We start from the raw sequence: 22,396 nt of genomic DNA, 5'->3' as shown, positions 1-22,396 counted from the left end.
CAGAGGTTGAACAAAGCCATAACTTGCTCGTGTACAGTACATGAACCCTAATGTTTGATAACTTTTAACCTAAAGCCTACCCTCATGTTTGACATATAATCACATGGAAGAACTGTCCTGATAACCTGCTGATATTGCAATGAGGAAAGGATTCTCTGTCTTGGACCTTGCCTGGTCTTTTAATGGGAAAAAGTAGTCCTTCTGCAGGTTCATGCAATCCATAGAAAAGAGGCAAAGGTCCCCTCAGTAGCTGCATATATTACCTAAGCCTATGTCTAAACTCTTGCTGTACAATTAAGTTCTGTAGATACGTATCTGGTGCACTAAAATTCTTTTCTTGACTATTATTGAATCATAATTAGAGATGAGCGAGCGTACTCGGAAAAGCACTACTCGTCCGAGTAATTTGCTTTATCCGAGTATCGCTGTGCTCGTCCCTGAAGATTCGGGTGCCGGCACGGAGCGGGGAGCTGCAGGGGAGAGCGGGGAGGAACGGAGGTAAGATCTTTCTCTCCCTCTCTCCCGCCCGCTCTCCCCTGCTCCCCGCTGCGACTCACCTGTCAGCCGCAGCGGCACCCGAATCTTCAGACCCGAGCACAGCGATACTCGGATAAAGCACATTACTCGGACGAGTAGTGCTTTTCCGAGTACGCTCGCTCATCTCTAATCATAATCCATTAATAACAGTTGTAAAAAATTTTTAAAAATTGTCTAACCTTTTACCTCTATTTTCACATATAGGCTGTAAAACCATTCCACGATTTGCGGTGTGTATTTTGGGACATAAAAAAGGAAATTTGGTCAACCAATGGTTGTAGAACTAAGCAGTTAGATGGAGAGAACCGTACACGTTGTATCTGCACACATCTCTCCACCTTTGCTGTCATCATGGCACCCACTGAAATTCAGGTGAAGTACATATGATGTTGACTCATTATTACCTATTTATTCTTATATAGAAGTAATTCCGCTGACCTTGGAAATCAGACAATAATATGTAATGAGGTACAAGATCCAGGGGCATAGCTATAGGGAGTGTACCTGGATGGTCCCTGGTTTCTAAGAAGACTCTCCACCACTTAAGAAGATACCATAAATGTACATGATCGGTAGGGCCCCAGGAACTGTGGATTTTATCCTTGTATAGACCCTCCAGCATGACCAACCAATCATTCTCTTGTCTTCTCATTGGGCCAACTTTTCTTTTGTTCACCTTCAAAATTCTTCCTGAGCCAAATCAACCAAGTATATGTAATCTGAACTGGGGATTTAATAACACTGGTCAACAAATCAAAACATTTTTTCTGTATCTGGTTTGGAAACAGGTTGATTTCAACTAACTTTGGGGTGCTGAATTCAGCGGAAGAATCAGAATCTATCTATCACGTCACATTTCTGAAATGCATAGAACCATTACATAGACAATAATACAGTATTGACAAATAGTGTATGGTTTTAAATACAAAAAAAAACATAACACTCAGAACTCAAAAATGTTTTTTCGATAATGTATTTATGAATGAAACTGAAAAAATACCGATATGCCGAGGTAAGAATGAAGAGAAGTGCTTCACGCAGATTACAAGAAACACTAAACATCAGTACAGATAGGCTTATGTCAGTAACCTTCCTGCTCAACTTAATTGTTCTGCCATCTAGTGACCATTTTTCGAAATGCATCCACTGTGTATTACATTCAAATAAAGAGTTTAGCTTAGTCACTGATTTAATTCTATATAAATAATTCCCCAGAAAATGGGAAAACACAAAAGCCTTTTTAAAAAAATTGAAAAAATCTAAATTACATAAAAACTAGAGATGAGCGAGCAACCAAAATGCTCCGGTGCTCGTTACTCGAGTCGAACTTCCCGCGATGCTCGAGGGTTCGTTTCGAGTAACGAACCCCATTGAAGTCAATGGGCGACTCGAGCATTTTTGTATATCGCCGATGCTCGCTAAGGTTTTCATTTGTGAAAATCTGGGAAATTCAAGAAAGTGATGGAACGACACAGCAACGGATAGGGCAGGCGAGGGGCTACATGCTGGGTTGCATCTCAAGTTCCCAGGTCCCACCACCAGGACTGTCATGCTGCCGCTTGTTCTATTTATTTTATGATTTCATTCTGCTTTATCTGATCCTGATGGGGGGGGGGGAATCTTACAACCCTTCACTAGGCTGAGAATTTGCCTGACTGCAGAAAAACCCTATTTAGTGGGAGCTATTCTATTGATAGCTTTTGAGTATATCAAAACTCACCTACTAAAAGGATCTAATAGACAGCGATGCATTACCTGGGGAACCTTTTTTTAGTGCGCAGACTATCTGGGTATTGACCAAGACATCACTCTAAGTGATAACTGGGCACTGTTCCTCTAGGAAATATTATTAGGCTATTAAGTACCGCATATCAGCTTAAGAGGTATTATTGCAGCGATCACTCCTCATAGTGGGGTGCTAATTCAATACAGTACCTTACCTATACTTACTCATTGCCTCTAATGGATTATAGTCCTAATCTATAAACAATTTTCTATACTCAGTTGATGACTGATAGCCTTTCTCCAGGGAATCATCCCAGGAGATACTTGAGCCCCTGAGGAGCCCACGCAGTGGGCGAAACGCGTAGGACAATTACAAGGTCTATTTTGTACATAAAAACATCTGGGCAATTACAAGGTCTATTCTGTACATAAAAACATCTCATGTCTATTATACATTGGACTATATGAGTTGCATGTAGATTCTGGCTGATTACGACATCATGTTCAGGTTCGGGAAAAAATGCATAGGTTTTTTGGAACATTAAAACCAAGAAACCCCCCCCCAAAAAAGAGCTATCTTTTGGACGTAAAAGACATAATAAAGAAAACGTCCAAGATCGATACTGATCTTGAAGTGTTACTGTATGATACAATTTCACATTCCCTACTGGATAGTGGATTTTTTTTTTTTTGTTTGTTTGTGTGTCCATAAGGTTTTTAAGCAATATTTATTAAAAGTTAATTTTTATGAATTTATATTTTTGGGTCCTAAAAGTGAGCTTCATCTCAAGTTCCCAGGTCCCACTATTAAGCCACAATAGCGGCAAGAGTGTCCCCCCCTCCCAACAATTTTTACTTCTGAAAAACCCTCATTAGCAATGCATACCTTAGCTAAGCACCACACTACCTCCAACAAAGCACAATCACTGCCTGCATGACACTCCGCTGCCACTTCTCCTGGGTTACATGCTGCCCAACCCCCCCCCCCCCCCCCCCCACGCACGACCCAGTGTCCACAGCGCACACCAAAGTGTCCCTGCGCAGCCTTCAGCTGCCCTCATGCCACACGCTGGCCTCATAGCCACACCACCCTCATGTATATTTATAAGTGCGTCTGCCATGAGGAGGAACCGGAGGCACACACTGCAGAGGGTTGCCAGGGACAGGCAGCGACCCTCTTTAAAAGGGGCGGGGCGATAGCCCACAATGCTGTACAGAAGCAATGAGAACTCCAATCCTGTGCCACCTCCATCAGGAGCTGCAAACGTGGGCATAGCAATGGGGAATCCATGTGCCACACAGTATTCATTCTGTCAAGGTGTCGCATAGCTCAATCCACACTGCAAGGGGAAAGCCGTCAGCGCTCTGCCCCCTACCCAAGTCAGTCAGTGTCTTTGTGCCAGACAGGTCAAACATTGCAATGGGAACTAAGTTTGCACCAACAGCATAGGTGGGTCCTAGAAAACCCAAGACATGAACAAAAAATTGATCTGAGCGGCCAAACATGGCAGACTTGCACCGCGCCCACGGCATAGGCCTCGGCCCACAGATTCAGCAATCCTAGGCTGGAAGCGGACTTTCACTGCACCCAGGACATAGGCCTCTGCACAAACCCTCAGCAATCGCGTGCCTACAGCGAACTCCAATGCTAGCGTAGCTGTGCACGTCTCATTAGCGCTGTATTGCTCCTGTAGTTTGTCCCAATGCAGTGCCCCGGATAGTAGAGCTAACGTCAGATTAAATACAGGTGGGCTTCGGCCCACACTGCATGCCCCAGTCAGACCGGGGTTCTTTATAAGTAGACACAGGCAGGTACAACTCCGTGTGGACCGACAGCATGGGTGGGTCCCAGGAAGCCACCGGCGTTACATAAATAAATCCCATTGCATTGCCCAGCACAGCTGAGGTAACATCAGATTAAACGCAGGTGGGCTTCAGCCCACACTGCATGCCCCAGTCAGACTGGGCTTTTTTTATAAGTAGACACAGGCAGGTACAACTCCCTAATATGAAGTCCGTGTGGACCCAAAGCATGGGGGGCTCCCTGGAACCCACCGGCGGTACATAAACAAATCCCATTGCAGTGCCCAGTACAGCTGAGGTAACATCAGATTAAAGGGGTTGTCCCGCGCCGAAACGTTTTTTTTTTTTTTCAAACACCCCCCCCCCCCCCGTTCGGCGCGAGACAACCCCGATGCAGGGGTTAAAAAAGAACACCGGACAGCGCTTACCTTAATCCCCGCGCTCCGGTGACTTCTTACTTACCCGGTGAAGATGGCCGCCGGGATCTTCTACCTCCGTGGACCGCAGCTCTTCTGTGCGGTCCATTGCCGATTCCAGCCTCCTGATTGGCTGGAATCGGCACGTGACGGGGCGGAGCTACACGGAGCTACACCGAGCCCCATTGAGAAGAGAAGAAGACCCGGACTGCGCAAGCGCGGCTAATTTGGCCATTAGACGGCGAAAATTAGTCGGCTCCATGGGAACGAGGACGCTAGCAACGGAGCAGGTAAGTGAAAAACTTCTTATAACTTCTGTATGGCTTATAATTAATGCACAATGTACATTACATAGTGCATTAATATGGCCATACAGAAGTGTATAGACCCACTTGCTGCCGCGGGACAACCCCTTTAAATGCAGGTGGGCTTCGGCCCACACTGCATGCCCCAGTCTGACCGGGGTTTTTAATACATAGACACTGGCAGGTACAAATCCGTAATGTCAAGTCCCTGTGGACCCACAGCATGGGTGGCTCCCTGGAACCCATCGGCGGTACATAAATGTATCCCATTGCAGTGCCCTGCTCAGCAGAGCTAACGTCGGATACAATACAGGTGGGCTTCGGCCCACAGTGCATGCCCCAGTCAGAGTGGTAATATGTACCTTAACAGTAACCGCGTTGGTGGGAATATGGTCGCGACTGCGGACCTAGTAGCGCGGTTTTATTTAGTTGGTTTTCGGAATGTGGCCAGGATTAAGTGGGCCGTGGCGGGGGGATGGTGGGGGGGCTCTCTTGTTGTGTCGTTAAAGATGAAATTCTTGGACTGCCACCAGACGGACCAATGCAGAGGTATTTGCCAAGAATGTTTTCATTGTTGGAGGAGGAGGGGGATGTTTTGGAGGCACTATGTGTCCTCTCCACGTGTCCGTGGTTATATGCACCTTAACAGTAACAGCGTTGGTGGGAAATGGCCTCGCCGCCATCATGTCTTTGGGAAGCCTCCGTTTCCACACCCCAGTGACATAGCATTAGCAGCGGTATAGGCAGAGCCCAGAATTAGTAACATTTCAGCGGTAGCATTAGGGACAGGCTTCAGTAACATATCCCTAGCAGCAGTATAGGGGGAGCACAGTATTAGTTCCATTTCAGTAGTAGTAGCAGTCAAGACAGGCCCCAGTAACATATCACTAGCAGCAGTATAGGGGGAGCACAGTATTAGTTCCATTTCAGTAATAGTAGAAGTCAAAACAGGCCCCAGTAATAATTCTGACGCAGCAGTATAGGGGGAGCACAGTCTTAGTTCCATTTCAGTAGTAGTAGCAGTCAAGACAGGCCACAGTAACATTCCCGTTGCAGCAGTTTAGGGAGATAACAGTCTCTTTCACATTTCAGTAGTTGCAGTATAGACAAGGCCCCAGTTACATTTATGTAGCAAAAGTGTAGGTCAACCCCACACACCTTGCCGTAGCAGGAGTGCAGGCGAAGCCCATAAAAATTACTAGGATTACACTGTAGGCGATGGCCCAAAAAAATTGGTGTACCAACAGTACTAATGTACCTCAGAAAAATTGCCCATGCCCAACCAAGAGGGCAGGTGAAACCCATTAATCGCTTTGGTTACTGTGGCTTAATTTGTAACTAGGCCTGGAGGCAGCCCAGTTAAAATAAAAATTGGTTCAGGTGCAAGTTTCAACGCTTTAATGAGAATTGAAACGTAAAAACATTGCTTACAAAAGTAATATGACTGAGCCTTGTGGGCCTAAGAAAAATTGCCCGTTCGGCGTGATTACGTGAGGTTTCAGGAGGAGGAGCAGGAGGAGGAGGATGAATATAATACACAGATTGATGAAGCTAAAAGGTCCCCGTTTTTTATGGTGATAGAGAACAATGCTTCCCTCCGCGTGTGCAGCCTACGTATTGTTTAGGTACCGCTGCTGTCCGCTGGTGGAGAAGAGAAGTCTGGGGAAATCCAGGCTTTGTTCATCTTTATGAGTGTAAGCCTGTCGGCACTGTCAGTTGACAGGCGGGTACGCTTATCCGTGATGATTACCCCAGCCGCACTAAACACCCTCTCTGACAAGACGCTAGCCGCAGGACAAGCAAGCACCTCCAGGGCATACAGTGCGAGTTCAGGCCACGTGTCCAGCTTCGACACCCAGTAGTTGTAGGGAGCAGAGGCGTCACGGAGGATGGTCGTGCGATCGGCTACGTACTCCCTCGCCATCCTTTTACAGTGCTCCCGCTGACTCAGCCTTGACTGGGGAGCGGTGACACAGTCTTGGTGGGGAGCCATAAAGCTGGCAAAGGCCTTGGAGAGTGTTCCCCTGCCTGCGCTATACATGCTGCCTGATCTCTGCGCCTCCCCTGCTACCTGGCCCTCAGAACTGCGCCTTCTGCCACTAGCGCTGTCGGATGGGAATTTTACCATCAGTTTGTCCACCAGGGTCCTGTGGTATAGCATCACTCTCGAACCCCTTTCCTCTTCGGGTATGAGAGTGGAAAGGTTCTCCTTATACCGTGGGTCGAGCAGTGTGTACACCCAGTAATCCGTAGTGGCCAGAATGCGTGTAACGCGAGGGTCACGAGAAAGGCATCCTAACATGAAGTCCGCCATGTGTGCCAGGGTACCTGTACGCAACACATGGCTGTCCTCACTAGGAAGATCACTTTCAGGATCCTCCTCCTCCTCCTCAGGCCATACACGCTGAAAGGATGACAGGCAAGCAGCATGGGTACCCTCAGCAGTGGGCCAAGCTGTCTCTTCCCCCTCCTCCTCATGCTCCTCCCCCTCCTCCTCCTCCAAAACGCGCTGAGATATAGACATGAGGGTGCTCTGACTATCCAGCGACATACTGTCTTCCACCGCCCCCGTTTCCGAGCGCAAAGCGTCTGCCTTTATGCTTTGCAGGGAACTTCTCAAGAGGCATAGCAGAGGAATGGTGACGCTAATGATTGCAGCATCGCCGCTCACCATCTGGTTAAACTCCTCAAAGTTTCCAAGGACCTGGCAGATGTCTGCCAACCAGGCCCACTCTTCTGTAAAGAATTGAGGAGGCTGACTCCCACTACGCTGCCCATGTTGGAGTTGGTATTCCACTATAGCTCTACGCTGCTCATAGCGCCTGGCTAACATGTGGAGCGTAGAGTCCACCGTGTGGGCACGTCGCACAGCAGTCGGTGCACTGGCAGATTAAACCGATGTTGCAGAGTCCGCAGGGTGGCAGCGTCCGTGTTGGACTTGCGGAAATGTGCGCTGAGCCGGCGCACCTTTCCGAGCAGGTCTGACAAGCGTGGGTAGCTTTTTAGAAACCGCTGAACCACCAAATTAAAGACGTGCACCAGGCATGGCACGTGCGTGAGGCTGCCGAGCTGCAGAGCCGCCACCAGGTTACGGCCGTTGTCACACACGACCATGCCCGGTTGGAGGCTCAGCGACGAAAGCCAGCGGTCGGTCTGCCCTGTCAGACCCTGCAGCAGTTCGTGGGCCGTGTGCCTCTTCTTTCCTAAGCTGAGTAGTTTCAGCACAGCCTGCTGACGCTTGGCCACCGCTGTGCTGCCACGCCGCGCGACACTGACTACTGGCGACGTGCTGCTGCTGACACATCTTGATTGCGAGACAGAGGTTGCATAGGAGGAGGAGGGTGGTTTAATGGAGGAAGCATACACCGCCGCAGATACCAGCACCGAGCTGGGGCCCGCAATTCTGGGGGTGGGTAGGACGTGAGCGGTCCCAGGCTCTGACTCGGTCCCAGCCTCCACTAAATTCACCCAATGTGCCATCAGGGAGATATAGTGGCCCTGCCCGCCTGTGCTTGTCCACGTGTGCGTCGGTAAGTGGACCTTGGCAGTAACCGCGTTGGTGAGGGCGCGTACAATGTTGCGGGAGACGTGGTCGTGCAGGGCTGGGACGGCACATTGGGAAAAGTAGTGGCGGCTGGGAACCGAGTAGCGCGGGGCCGCCGCCGCCATCATGTTTTTGAAAGCTTCCGTTTCCACAAGCCTATACGGCAGCATCTCCAGGTTGATCAATTTGGCTATGTGCACATTTAACGCTTGAGCGTTGCGGCGTACTTGCGCTTGCGCTCAAACAGTTGCGCTAGCGACGGCTGGACGCTGCGCTGAGAGACATTGCTGGATGGGGCCGAGGACAGCGGAGGTGAGCGTGTGGGTGCAGGCCGGGAGACGGTCGTGCCTGTGTCCTGAGAGAGGGGTTGAATCTCAGTGGCAGGTTGGGGCACAGGGGAAGAGGCAGTGGTGCAAACCGGAGGCGGTGAACGGCCTTCGTCCCACCTTGTGGGGTGCTTGGCCATCATATGCCTGCGCATGCTGGTGGTGGTGAGGCTGGTGGTGGTGGCTCCCTGGCTGATCTTGGCGCGACAAACCTTGCACACCACAGTTCGTCGGTCGTCTGCACTCTCAGTGAAAAACTGCCACACCTTTGAGCACCACGGCCTCTGCAGGGTGGCATGGCGTGAGGGGGTGCTTTGGGAAACAGTTGGTGGATTATTCGGTCTGGCCCTGCCTCTATCCCTGGCCACCGCACTGCCTCTTCCAACCTGCCCTGCTGCTGCACTTGCCTCCCCCTCTGAAGACCTGTCAGTAGGCTTAGCAAACCAGGTGGGGTCAGTCACCTCATCGTCCAGCTGCCTTTCCTCCAAATCCTCTGTGCGCTCCTCCCTCGGACTTACTGCCCTTTCTACTACCTCACTGATAGACAACTGTGTCTCATCGTCCTCCTCACCCACTGAAAGCTCTTGAGACAGTTGCCGGAAGTCCCCAGCCTCATCCCCCGGCCCCGGGAACTTTCCAAAAGTTGGGCATCGGTCACGACAAACTCCTCCGGTGGGAGAGGTACCATTGCTGCCCAATCTCGGCAGGGGCCCGAGATCAGTTCCTGGGAGTCTGCCTGCACCTCAGAATGTGTCATTGTCATGGAGTGAGGAGGCTTGGAGGAAGGAGGAGCAGCAGCCAGAGGATTCAGAGTTGCAGCTGTGGACGGCGTAGAAGACTGGGTGGTCGATAGATTGCTGGATGCACTTTCTGCCATCCATGACAGGACCTGCTCACACTGCTCAGTTTCTAATAAAGGTCTACGTGGACCCATTATTTGTGAGATGAATTTGGGGACCCCAGAAACGTGCCTCTCTCCTAATCCCGCAGCAGTCGTCTGCGATACACCCGGACCAGGAGCTCGGCCTGTGCCCACACCCTGACTTCGGCCTCCGCGTCCTCGCCCCCATCCACGTCCTCTAGGCCTACCCCTACCCCTCAGCATGGTGTATTACGAGTAGAGCAGAAACAGAACGCTGTAATTAAATGTGCCGCTTATTGGCCTGTGGTTGGAGGCTGACTTCGCTTACGGAATGCACAGCAGAGCCAGGAAACAATTATGCGCAAGCCTGCAGTCAGACCTAGGTGCGTATGACTGAGCTACTGGAATTCACAGGGCAGAACCAGTCAAGTGGCCAAAGGCCAGTGGTAGGCCTTAAGTATTTTGCTTCAATTTTTTTAAATGGTCAGGTGAAAAACCAGACAGACACCGTATGCAGCATATATATGTATACTCTTTCCCTCTGGCGGGATGACGGCAATCATGTAACGGACACAGCAGAACCAGGAAACAATTATGCGCAAGGCTGGGTATTAAACAGCGACTACTACCCCCAGCAGACACGCTGTAAACTGAAGACGGTCACAGGCAGGCCAAATATAGTATTTTTTTCCACTTTTTGGGAAAAAGCCCACTGCCTATATAGCCAGTATACCTCTTTCCCTGTACCACTGTCCCTGCCTCAGCAGTACTGCCCCTATACTCTGTAAAATGACTGCAGACTGAGGACGCTGTGGTCTGCACACCCGATATACCAAAAAAAAGAAATTGTGCAACACTGCTAAAAGCAGCCTCAACAGTACTGCACACGGTCAGATGTGGCCCTAAGAAGGACCGTGGGGGTTCTTGAAGACTAAAATAACACCTAACACTCTCCCTATAGCAGCTACAGCAAGACAGCACTTTCCTTGATCTCTCTCAGCGTGCATCTGTGGCGAGCCGCGGGCGGGGCAGATTTAAATACTCGGGGGTCACTTGATCTCCCCAGCCACTCACTGCAGGGGGGTGGGATAGGGCTGGAACGTCACAGGAGGAAGTTGTAATGCCTTCCCTGTGTTTCTATTGGCAAGAAAGGCGCGCAAATTTCTCAGGGAAGGAAATGTAATGGAGTCGAGCACCGCGTGGTGCTCGCCTCGAGTAACGAGCATCTCGAACAGCCTAATACTCGAACGAGTATCAAGCTCGGAGGAGTACGCTCGCTCATCTCTAATAAAAACCTTACGTGATACATCATTTCTACACCCAAAAAATCCATAAGAATTGATATATTGCACATCAGCTGTTGAGCAGTGTAATCTTTTGCCAACTATCCCATGTTTATGGTCAGCTTATTATTATAGTTGATAAAAACAATGTACATCTCATTCATCTAGTAAGAAGTCATAAGCTAAGAGAATAACCACATATGAAGTTCAAAATATATAGAAATATTTTCTTAGAAATCTTTGATCTTTATGATTTCCCACAGTCCCAAGCAGGCTAAATAGTGGAAAACACAAATCTCAGTCTAAGCCCTTGTTAAAGAGATGGGACCTTTTTCTAAGTACCACTCTACTCAACTTGTAACTGCAGCGATAACAGCAGTACCTTCACTCAGATCACCCTGTACTTGCAGTTTACAGTGTTACTCCTGAACTTCCACTTTTATGCAAGAGGAGGGATGATGCTCTGTTATGCCAACAGCACATGGGCGGATTTGCATTGCGCAATCGGGAGTGGGCATCTACCTCCGGATTCCGCAGCGAATACTGCCCATAACATGCTATTCAAAAACCGCTTTTTCCTCTACATGAGAGGAAATGAATTGAAATTTTCCGCTCGCGTGGGAAAAATTGCAGCATGGTCTATTTTTGTGTGGATTCCGTGCGGACAGCTTCCGTTGAATAATATTCATTCCATTGAAGAATATTCATTCCATTCAATACTATTGATTTAATGTCCAATAGATGACCAGCGTTTTCAAGGATGCTCAAGTACAATTCTCTGTATCAGGTGGAGTACTGTAACTTATACTGCCATGTCTAATCCCTTGTTGTTTTCTCAATTACAGGTGGATGTTGGCTTAAAACTTCTCTCTGTTGTTGGTCTCAGTTTATCTCTTGTCTGCTTGTGTCTTTCTTTTCTCACTTTCATCCTCTGTCGCTCATTGAGAAGTGCTCACACTTCTGTTCTAACAGTTCTTTGTGTATGTCTCTTCTTGGGCCAACTTCTCGTCTTGGTGGGTCTTCAACAAACCTCAAATAAGGTAACTATGGTTTCAAGTATTTTTGAATTTCTGCAAGTCTTCTACAAACAATGGTGTTGTCACTTTTTTCTCCTTCAGGTCTCAGTAAGACATCAGTTCATTGTCTGTTTATAGTTACTTTGAAGAGGTTTTCAGGATTAGAAAAAAACATGGCTGAGATCTTCCAAAAAGAATGCCAAGCCTGTCCACTAGTTGTGTGCTGTATTGCAACTTAGACCATTCACTTCAATGGAACGGAGCTGCACAGACAACTGTTAGGTGTGGCGCTGTTTTTAGAAGAAAGCAGCCATATTTTCCTAATCCCTTTGCTAACATTGAACAATCTTAAAGATCTTGAACGGGTTTTCTGGATCTAAGATATTGATGACCTATCCTCTGAATAGCTTGTCAATATCTGCTTGGTGGGGTTCTGCTACTTGGGACCTCCACCAATCAGATGTTTGAAAAGGCATCTTCTCAGGCCTGTGACGTTACGTTAATCGGTCCCACTGTCTAAGAGCAGCTCAGTCTCATTGACGTTAATGGGATTGAGGTGCTATACCATGTACAGTGCTGGACCTGATATGTAGTGAAGTTGCCTTGGCGCACACGAGTGCTGCAGCCACTTCAAAGAGCTGATCGATGGGCTCTGATCTGATATTGATGACCGATCCTGAGGTTACATCATCAACATCTTAATTCTGGAAAGCCTATTAAGATCTCACACATTCATATTTAAGCTTGATTTAAACCTAATTCTGATTTCATTTTTCACTCTCTCATCCTTATTATCTTTATTTCAGATCCTCTGTTCGGTGATTGCAGGCAGTCTGAAATTCTTCTTCCTGTGTGCATTCTGCTGGATGTCTCTTGAAAGCACCCTTCTCTTTTTGACTGTCCGAAACCTGCAAGCTCTGAATTATATGAACTCTCAACGCTCTCATTTCCCATATGTCTGTCTGGTTGGGTTTGGAATACCCTCTATTATAATAATTGTCTCGGTATCATTACATCCAGATATGTATGGGGAGGAGACACAGTAAGTTCCATCACCAAATCGAGAAACATTTAGGTTCAATAAAGCCAATAACCCTCCTAAATATCTCCAGTGGTCAATTGGGTAATAGCTGAAGTCTGCAAAGCCCTAAAGAGCCCACTAAAACTATAGATGGGGTAGATTCTTTAACACTTAGCTGCTGAAGGGGCTATGAAGTGACTATTAATTCAAGGTGATCTTACCACTGAATGCCGTACTAGAGTTGTGCTTTTACCATCTTCTCTGGTGACTCTTCCTATAAAACTCATTATAATTGCATTGTATTAGACAAGACAGATGAAGTACAGCAACTCTCTGGTCCTAGACAAGCCAAGATGGCAGCACAGCTTCTCTGACTACCTGAAGCACACAGTCTATTGTTGACACTACATGTTGCAATGATTAGCCAGTGCTACTCACATGAGCAAGGCTGGCCAATCATCAGAGCATTACTAATGTAGAGTGTACATCATGTAGTCTAAGGACTCATTTCCACGGGGAAAATCAGGCCCGCTGCAGATTCTTCATGGTGAATCCGTAGCGGGTCCCTCCTGCCCCAAAAAATAAGAATAAACTCACCTCTTCGGATGCTGCGGTTCTTCCTTCCTTCCCCGCGGGATCTTTTTTCTTCGGCCCGGCGGATGTGCTCGGCACACCGGCAGCGTTAATTATGGTACGGGTGTTCCGCAGATCCGGATGGCTTCCATAGGCTCTAATAGAAGCCTGCGGGAGCCATCCCCGTGGGAGACCCGCACTAAAATGGAACATGTCCGGAATTTTTCCCGCACGCGGATCGCTGCCTGAAGGGAAAAATGACATCCGCAGGTATTTAACTACCTGTGGGTGTCCAATGCATCCCTATGGGGCGCGGATCCGCGTGCAGGAAAAACGCTGCGGATTTTAACCCTGTGGACATGAGGCCTAAGAAGCGATGCGGCCATCCTGGTTTGTCAAGGGCTAAAGGGTCTCTTTTTAATGAAAAACTTATGATGACCACTTGGGTTTTTCTTTTTTTTTTTCCTTTAGTTGCTGGCTCAAAATTGATTATGTCTGGAGTTTCCTTGGTCCGGTCTGCATGTTTATCATTGTGAGTATATAGTATCAGCCTCAGCATCCCCTCCTGGTATACCTTGATCACTTACAGTACTACTTCTTCTCTATGACTCTTTCGTTAGGTCAATTTCATTCTCTTGGTCCTCACATTCTGGCTCCTTAGGAAGAGGTTGTCATCTCTAAACTCTAATGTCTCCACTCTAAAACATACCCGGTGAGTCCAAGATGGAAAAAGAAAATCTGGTTGGATGCCAGTCAGAAGTCACTAGTGGGAAAGTTCTATTTTTGGCTCTAAGGAGATTGTATGTATATATGTATGTATGTGTGTGTGTACGTGTGTGTGTATATATATATATATATATATATATATATATATAGTGAGACACTGAAGGGGTTAACTATGGACGGTCAGTATGTTCCCTCTCGATTCAGGTATTGCGCCTAGTGGGTATGAAGTGGATATGACACAGGGAAAACTAGGGATGTGATGGGATCTCCAGCAACTATATGCTGGTTATGCTTTTTATAAAATGTATTGGGCCTGGTTTTTCTGGAATGGATGGCAGGCTTAGTAGTGGGGCTGTCCATTTCACCCCCTCCACTCCAGGTCTTATTAGGGGGATTACCTCCCCAGGTATAAACGCTGGGTAATTAACCCAGCCCACAAAGTCTGCAAAGATGCGGACAGAGAGGAGGCCGGGTGCAGCTAGATGCTAGAAGCTGATGGGCTCAGGAGACGCCTTATCCCTGACCAAGGGACAAACTGGACTTTGGTACAAGTGTGTGGCTTTTGTACAGCTGCAGCAAGCCATACGTATAGTTGGGGAAGGACTATGTTTAGCTAGTGCTGGATAAGCAGGATTCTGTTTAAGGCCGCCTGCAGACGGCCAGGTCGGATACGGCTGCGAGAATTCTCGCTGCGGGACCTGACCCGAGCCCCTGCAGAGAGCAGCGCGTACTCACCCGCGCCCCGCAACTCCGGCTCTTTCATGTGCCGGATGCCGGGCAGCCGGCACATGCGCAGAGCGGAGCCGTCGGCCGGTGAGTGACGTTTCTGTGCGAGATTTCGCGCGGACAAACTGCGGCCGTCTGCATAGTATTGCGTTTGCTAACGCAATCCTATGGCTGCCTCCAAGGGCGGAAAATCACGCCGCGGAATTTCCGCCCCTCTGCAGGCGGCCTAAGCCTGAAGTTAAGGCTGTGTTTTGTTTAATGTTTGTGCTTTTCTAATAAACACAGGCCAAGCCTGTATGGACTTTATTGCCGTTGTGGTCTCTAACTGCGCTCCCTAACTCCCTACGCTCTACCTGAGAGGTGGGGGAGAGCGGGGAGGAACGGAGGGGAGATCTCTTTCTCACCTCACCTGTCACCCGCGCCGGCCCCCAAATCTTTAGAGACGAGCGGGGAGATACTCTGCTAAGGCACTACTCGCTCGAGTAATGTGCCTTAGCGAGTATACTCGCTCATCCCTAATTATGTCCAAAATAGGAAAAGGAAAAGAAAAGTAACCGGGTCCCAACTCTGTTATTCAATGCTAAGTGCAAAAGTATTGTCACCCCTGTGTAATGTACCTAATCTAATTCTCTAACCTCCTGGTGTTGTACAAACATGAAATTTGGCAGGAGCATTGTTTAGGTCCTAAATAGGAAAAGTAAAGTGGTCACAACTTGATTATTAAATGCTAAGTGCAAAAGTATTGGAACTCCTGGGTTATTGTAACTTCCCAGTTGTCGTACAAGCGTGAAATTTGGCAGAGCATTCTTTATGTTCTAAATAGGAATAGTGAAGGGGTCGCAACATGATAGTTCAATGCTAATTGCAAAAGTAAGTGCACCCCTATGTAATGTAATTTCCCAGTGTTGTATTCATGAGGTTGGGAAGGTAGAAGTAAGAATACTCAGGTCAGATGGTGTTCAAAGTCTATATGAAAAGGGACTGTGATAGAGATTAGTGCCAATTTAGGGTTAAAGTCAGACAATCTATAATAGCACAATTTAACTATTTCTTTCCTGCAGCTTATTGACGTTCAAGGCCTTTTCCCAGCTCTTCATACTAGGCTGTACATGGATCATTGGCTTCTTTCAGTTCGGATCTGGATCCATTATTGCGTCTTATATCTTCACCATCTGCAACAGTCTCCAAGGAGTGTACCTCTTCATTGTCCATTGTCTACTCAACCACCAGGTCATGTGACTTTCATCGCCCGCTATTTCCACCATCTTTCCAATATTATCACAATCTGCTTCCCTCAATCAGGGATACTGAAAATAACTCTGTTCTTCCTACCTTTACTTCTAGGTACGGGAAGAGTATAGCAGAGCATACCGCAGGCTGTACTCTAAGCAGCCCGCGTCGGAGACCATGTCTGGTAGTACCATGCCCATGATTATAAAACTGGTAAGTCTTAGTATTGTCTAACATCCTACTCTCTGCTAAAGTATAGCATTAGTGTTTTCTAGCTAGGTTATCACAGTTAGAGTCTCCTGCATTAATTTATCCCATAATCTAATGTCCCATAAATACTCAGCACATCCTCGAAGGGTCTTCTTAACCGTGAAATACCTTGCATTGTCCGCTTCATCAAGGTTTTTGGTATTTATTAATTCTATGACTTTTTTTAGGGTTCTCTAGTTGTAAACTATTGATGGTCTACCCTTAGGATAGGCCATCAATAGTAGATTGGCAGAGTTTCGCCACCTGAGAAGCTCGCTAATTGCTGGGTCAATGTACTTGTACACTGAGTAAATTGAAAGAGGGATGGTAACACTCAATTTCTTACAGCTGTCACCTGCTCACAACAGCTGCAATCAGCACTCCCGCTGATCACAGCTGTTAACCCTTTAAATACCCCAATCAGAGTTTCGGGTCCAGACCGGCCCCCTGCGATGAGATTGCAGGGTGCTGTTCAGTTATCATGGTGGCCGGGGCCTTCTGAAAGCCCCCAGGGCAGTCATATCGCAGTATAATGTGGTATTACATCATACTGCAGGAGCGATCAAACCATTGCAAGTTCATGTCCCCTATGGGGACTAAAAAAAATGTAAAGAAATAAAAGATAATCAAAGAAAAAAAAATCCTTTTGCCATATTTATAATAATAGAATCTAAATTTAAAAAACTCAAAGAAATATTGGGTATTGCTATGTCCATAAAAAATAAATAAACAGCAGAATTGGTCACCCTTTCTCAAAGCAAAAAATTTCATAAACTACCAAAAAGTCATAAGTACTCCAAAATACAAATAAAAACTACAGTACATCTCGCAAAAAATGAGCCCTTACACAAGTATGTCAACGGAAAATTAAAAAGTTATGGTTGTCAGAAGATGGCGCCAGAAAATAATTGTACTTATGTTTTTTCTGTAATACTTAAAAAAAATTATATAAATTTGATATCGTAGTAATCGTACTGACCCACAGAAGAAAGTTATCATGTCCTTTGTGCTGTAGTGTGTACACTGTGGAAACAAGACTTCCTCCCCAGATATGGTGGAATTGCACTATTTTTTTTCCATTTCACACCACTTTGAATTTTTTAAAAAGGTTTTTAGCACATATCATACATTAAATAGCATCATTGAAAAATGCAACTCATCCCGCTAAAAACAAGCCATCAGATAGCTTTGTTGATGCATGAATAAAAGAATTTTGAGGAAAAGAAAAACCGAAAATGGAAAGAAAAAGAAGAAATAGACTGCGTTCTTAAGGGCAACCTGTCATTAAGTTCATGCCGTCCTAACCACGGGCATCATGAACACACTATAGACATGTACATTGCAGGCATATATGCCTCAGGGTCCTTTTGCTCAAGAATGATGCCCCTTTAGTGAATGGCGGCGCAGCACCCTGGAGATCTCTTTTGGCCCACCCGCTTCCATTCATAGTAAACAGGCAGTCATTCATAGATGAAAGCCTGCCTGTTTACACAGGCCCATCATCCTTTGACTTTTATTTCTGCGTGAATTAACCGATATCATAAGCGAACGAATTATCATTCATCAATCAGTTATTGGCAACATTTACACTGAAAAATTATTATTCAGTTTTGCACAATCCAGCCATAAACTGCACTATAAGCGTTCCATGTGAAAGGGCCCGTATTCTGAAACATACTTTAAAAATCTAATCAAAACGGAGCTTGGAGTCACAAGGCCTCACCCTGCCCAGCTCGTTTGACTGACGGGTCTCTCCCTGTTTGTGTCTATTTTGAATATACACCACTAGCCTATAATATACAGTATGCTACATTATTACATATATATTGCTGTAGTTACCCAGATTACCCAGTAATGTATTGTGACACTTCCACAGAGTCAAGTCTCAGACTCCTCAAGAGAAGCGCCTTCGTGCAGCTGGGAGAACAAGGAATTACAAGAATGAATAGACTCAACCCTCCTGCACCATATGCATGAAAATTACAGTGTCAAGCTCTAAGAGCCCAGAACAAATTACCACCTTAACAGAGACGAGAACAAAGTTGTATTCATCTCAACTGGCATTATGTTGGTGAAGACAGTGAAGCAGATCATCCTCCATCTGTACAGAACATGTGCACATTAACTTTTACTTGCATTATAATCTTTGTGTAGTGGGCCGGGTTGGCCCTTCGGTCGGAAAGACGGTGGGGAAAACCTGATGGTATATCACAAGTGGCTCTACCGTCTCTACCAAAGTGTATCCAAAGCTGTGGCCAGCCCAACCTTGTACAGGGTCCAGTATTAACAACCGTGTCATCGGGGGGGGGGGGGGGGGGGCTGGGGTGGTGTTGTGGTCGGGGTGAGGTGGGGTTTTGCTCCTGTCTGCCCATGCGCCTTCGGGCGCCCCTTTCTCTTTCTCTGCATCCTATGTGTGTCTTTGTGTTCTTTCTCTTTCCTAATTTCCATAAAAGGTTCTAGTCTTAGTTTATAGTTTATGACCTCAGTTATTTGTAATTGTAGAATCAATTGAAAGTAGGAGGAAGTGCTAGTCCAGAGGCGCTGGTGTCATGTTAGTCGTTATGAATATAGCGGCAATATTTTTTTTAGCAGAGGCTCCAGCTGTTCTGATTACTAAGATATTTGCCTTTCCTAAATTTTTGAGCCAATGTTGCGGTCCTGCGCGATCTGCTGTAGGTTGTTTTTTTTTGCTTTGTCTTTATGTATAAATATGTTAACATTTCAATAAAAACATATTAAACAGAACAACCGTGTCAAATGAGTTCATCAGTTCCTCTTCCCAAGTGAGCAATCACCCATAATGAATAAAAGAGTCAACACGTCATCAGTCTCTGTTATCTGATGGACATTCTCCGGGGGTACATTCCTGACCATGAAGAGGAACACATACAACTCTCTTCCACCACTTACTCTGTCTTTCCTTTGACTGTTACAGCAACACTCAGTAAACTCTTGTCTTACGCTCAATTTGTCCCTTGACTCAGTAGATAAGCAGGGAACATGCGATCTCGACCCCCAACTCCATGAGCAGGATCTGAACTCCTAACTTCAGTCCCTGGAGGGGATGCATCCCATGGCAAATGAGATAGGCCCGAGGCTCTGCCCAGGCAGAAGCACGAGAGCTTCAGCCTCCCGCTCACACGTCTTCCTCCCCCGACTACATCTCTACTCTCTCCCTGTCTTCCCTAGACTCCGGCTCCTAGCTTCTCCAACCCTCCAATCACGCCTCACATAACATGTTAGAAGGGACAGACTCACCAACACAAAGATTGGTGACACCAACGCAGACGAACACAAATACACACAAAAGACAGTCCACATGAAATAGGCACACATCACCCAAAGATATCACACTCTGGGCCACTACATTTGTAGATATCATTGTACACACATTATCAATAAGATCCAATAGGTTATTTGTAAATCACTTGCAAATGAAGGTGTCTTCTGCTGGACTTTTGGGTTCCAGGGATCCACTAGAGGATCATCTGCTACATGGTGGGTTATTCAATCGCTGCAGTGACAGTATTCGTCTATGCAAATCATATGGAAATAGCTGAAGATCCGTACCATAAACTTGTGAAAAGTATAAATGCTGTTTTCATAGCGATACAGAATCTTCACTAGTTTGTTGAGTTACTAATTCGGAAAATGAGAGTATCCTGTTCTCTCCTCTTAACGGAGAGTAACTGGTCTAATAAGGTCGAATGCACACGGCCGGGTCAGATTTTGCAGGCGGGATCCCGTTGCGGAATCCGACCCTGTGCCCGGCCGGCGACCCCTGCGTACCTGTCCGGATGATTCTTCTCTGTGCTGCAGATGTGCCATCCGGCACACAAGGACAGTGCAGAGAATGCCGCGCTGTCGCTAGGTGATGATGTGGATCCTGCGGTGATTTCAAAATTGACATTCCAGAATTGGACGTCTTCCATTGACTGCAATGGAAGCTGTCTGTGCAAGTGCCACACAAAAATAGAGCATGCTGTAATTTTGCCTCCGTGGGTGGAAATCGCAAGTGATTTCCGCTCGTGTGCGTGGAAGAAGCGATTTTTACATTGCATGCTATGGACGGACACTGCTGCATTTGGATTGCGGATTCCGCAGCAAAAATCCACCCATGTGCATTGGGCCTAACATTAATAAAATACAGTAGAAGGGAGTTACAGAAACTACTGAGAGTACTTGTGCTCCAGAGTACTACAGGATTCTCTGGGAGGCCCAGTTTTCTTAGGATAGGCCATCAATATTAGATTGGTGGAGATCCAAACTCTTGGCACTCCTGCCAATCAGCTGTTTGAGCGTAGCTGCATTTTCAAACTTTACATCAGGCCATTTAGTGTATACTAGCTGATATACCCGGAAAGGTTCTCCTTATACCGTGGGTCGAGCAGTGTGTACACCCAGTAATCCGTAGTGGCCAGAATGCGTGTAACGCGAGGGTCACGAGAAAGGCATCCTAACATGAAGTCCGCCATGTGTGCCAGGGTACCTGTACGCAACACATGGCTGCCCTCACTAGGAAGATCACTTTCAGGATCCTCCTCCTCCTCCTCAGGCCATACACGCTGAAAGGATGACAGGCAAGCAGCATGGGTACCCTCAGCAGTGGGCCAAGCTGTCTCTTCCCCCTCCTCCTCATGCTCCTCCCCCTCCTCCTCCTCCAAAACGCGCTGAGATATAGACATGAGGGTGCTCTGACTATCCAGCGGCATACTGTCTTCCACCGCCCCCGTTTCCGAGCGCAAAGCGTCTGCCTTTATGCTTTGCAGGGAACTTCTCAAGAGGCATAGCAGAGGAATGGTGACGCTAATGATTGCAGCATCGCCGCTCACCATCTGGTTAAACTCCTCAAAGTTTCCAAGGACCTGGCAGATGTCTGCCAACCAGGCCCACTCTTCTGTAAAGAATTGAGGAGGCTGACTCCCACTACGCTGCCCATGTTGGAGTTGGTATTCCACTATAGCTCTACGCTGCTCATAGCGCCTGGCTAACATGTGGAGCGTAGAGTCCACCGTGTGGGCACGTCGCACAGCAGTCGGTGCACTGGCAGATTAAACCGATGTTGCAGAGTCCGCAGGGTGGCAGCGTCCGTGTTGGACTTGCGGAAATGTGCGCTGAGCCGGCGCACCTTTCCGAGCAGGTCTGACAAGCGTGGGTAGCTTTTTAGAAACCGCTGAACCACCAAATTAAAGACGTGCGCCAGGCATGGCACGTGCGTGAGGCTGCCGAGCTGCAGAGCCGCCACCAGGTTACGGCCGTTGTCACACACGACCATGCCCGGTTGGAGGCTCAGCGACGAAAGCCAGCGGTCGGTCTGCCCTGTCAGACCCTGCAGCAGTTCGTGGGCCGTGTGCCTCTTCTTTCCTAAGCTGAGTAGTTTCAGCACAGCCTGCTGACGCTTGGCCACCGCTGTGCTGCCACGCCGCGCGACACTGACTACTGGCGACGTGCTGCTGCTGACACATCTTGATTGCGAGACAGAGGTTGCATAGGAGGAGGAGGGTGGTTTAGTGGAGGAAGCATACACCGCCGCAGATACCAGCACCGAGCTGGGGCCCGCAATTCTGGGGGTGGGTAGGACGTGAGCGGTCCCAGGCTCTGACTCGGTCCCAGCCTCCACTAAATTCACCCAATGTGCCATCAGGGAGATATAGTGGCCCTGCCCGCCTGTGCTTGTCCACGTGTGCGTCGGTAAGTGGACCTTGGCAGTAACCGCATTGGTGAGGGCGCGTACAATGTTGCGGGAGACGTGGTCGTGCAGGGCTGGGACGGCACATTGGGAAAAGTAGTGGCGGCTGGGAACCGAGTAGCGCGGGGCCGCCGCCGCCATCATGTTTTTGAAAGCTTCCGTTTCCACAAGCCTATACGGCAGCATCTCCAGGTTGATCAATTTGGCTATGTGCACATTAAACGCTTGAGCGTTGCGGCGTACTTGCGCTTGCGCTCAAACAGTTGCGCTAGCGACGGCTGGACGCTGCGCTGAGAGACATTGCTGGATGGGGCCGAGGACAGCGGAGGTGAGCGTGTGGGTGCAGGCCGGGAGACGGTCGTGCC

The 22,396-nt window shown here is 47.6% G+C and overlaps 1 protein-coding gene across 2 annotated transcripts in view; it reads left to right on the top strand.

The window, feature by feature from the left end:
- Positions 1-18,631, top strand: part of LOC136610830 (adhesion G protein-coupled receptor E1-like) — an 86,605-nt gene extending 67,974 nt beyond the window's left edge. For both annotated transcript variants that reach the window (XM_066590028.1, XM_066590026.1), the window contains 8 exons: positions 742-909; positions 11,647-11,841; positions 12,624-12,859; positions 13,883-13,943; positions 14,032-14,123; positions 15,925-16,093; positions 16,208-16,306; positions 18,219-18,631. In XM_066590028.1, coding sequence (XP_066446125.1) covers positions 742-909; positions 11,647-11,841; positions 12,624-12,859; positions 13,883-13,943; positions 14,032-14,123; positions 15,925-16,093; positions 16,208-16,306; positions 18,219-18,287 — 1,089 coding nt within the window. In that variant the 3' untranslated portion in view covers positions 18,288-18,631. The remainder of the gene's footprint in view (positions 1-741; positions 910-11,646; positions 11,842-12,623; positions 12,860-13,882; positions 13,944-14,031; positions 14,124-15,924; positions 16,094-16,207; positions 16,307-18,218) is intronic.
- Positions 18,632-22,396: the final 3,765 nt, after the last annotated feature.

Source organism: Eleutherodactylus coqui, chromosome 2 (assembly GCF_035609145.1).
Source record: "Eleutherodactylus coqui strain aEleCoq1 chromosome 2, aEleCoq1.hap1, whole genome shotgun sequence".
In the NCBI taxonomy this organism is placed as follows: domain Eukaryota; kingdom Metazoa; phylum Chordata; class Amphibia; order Anura; family Eleutherodactylidae; genus Eleutherodactylus; species Eleutherodactylus coqui.
The sequence above is the reverse complement of the archived record's forward strand: the minus strand, read 5'-3'. Positions and strand labels throughout refer to the sequence as shown.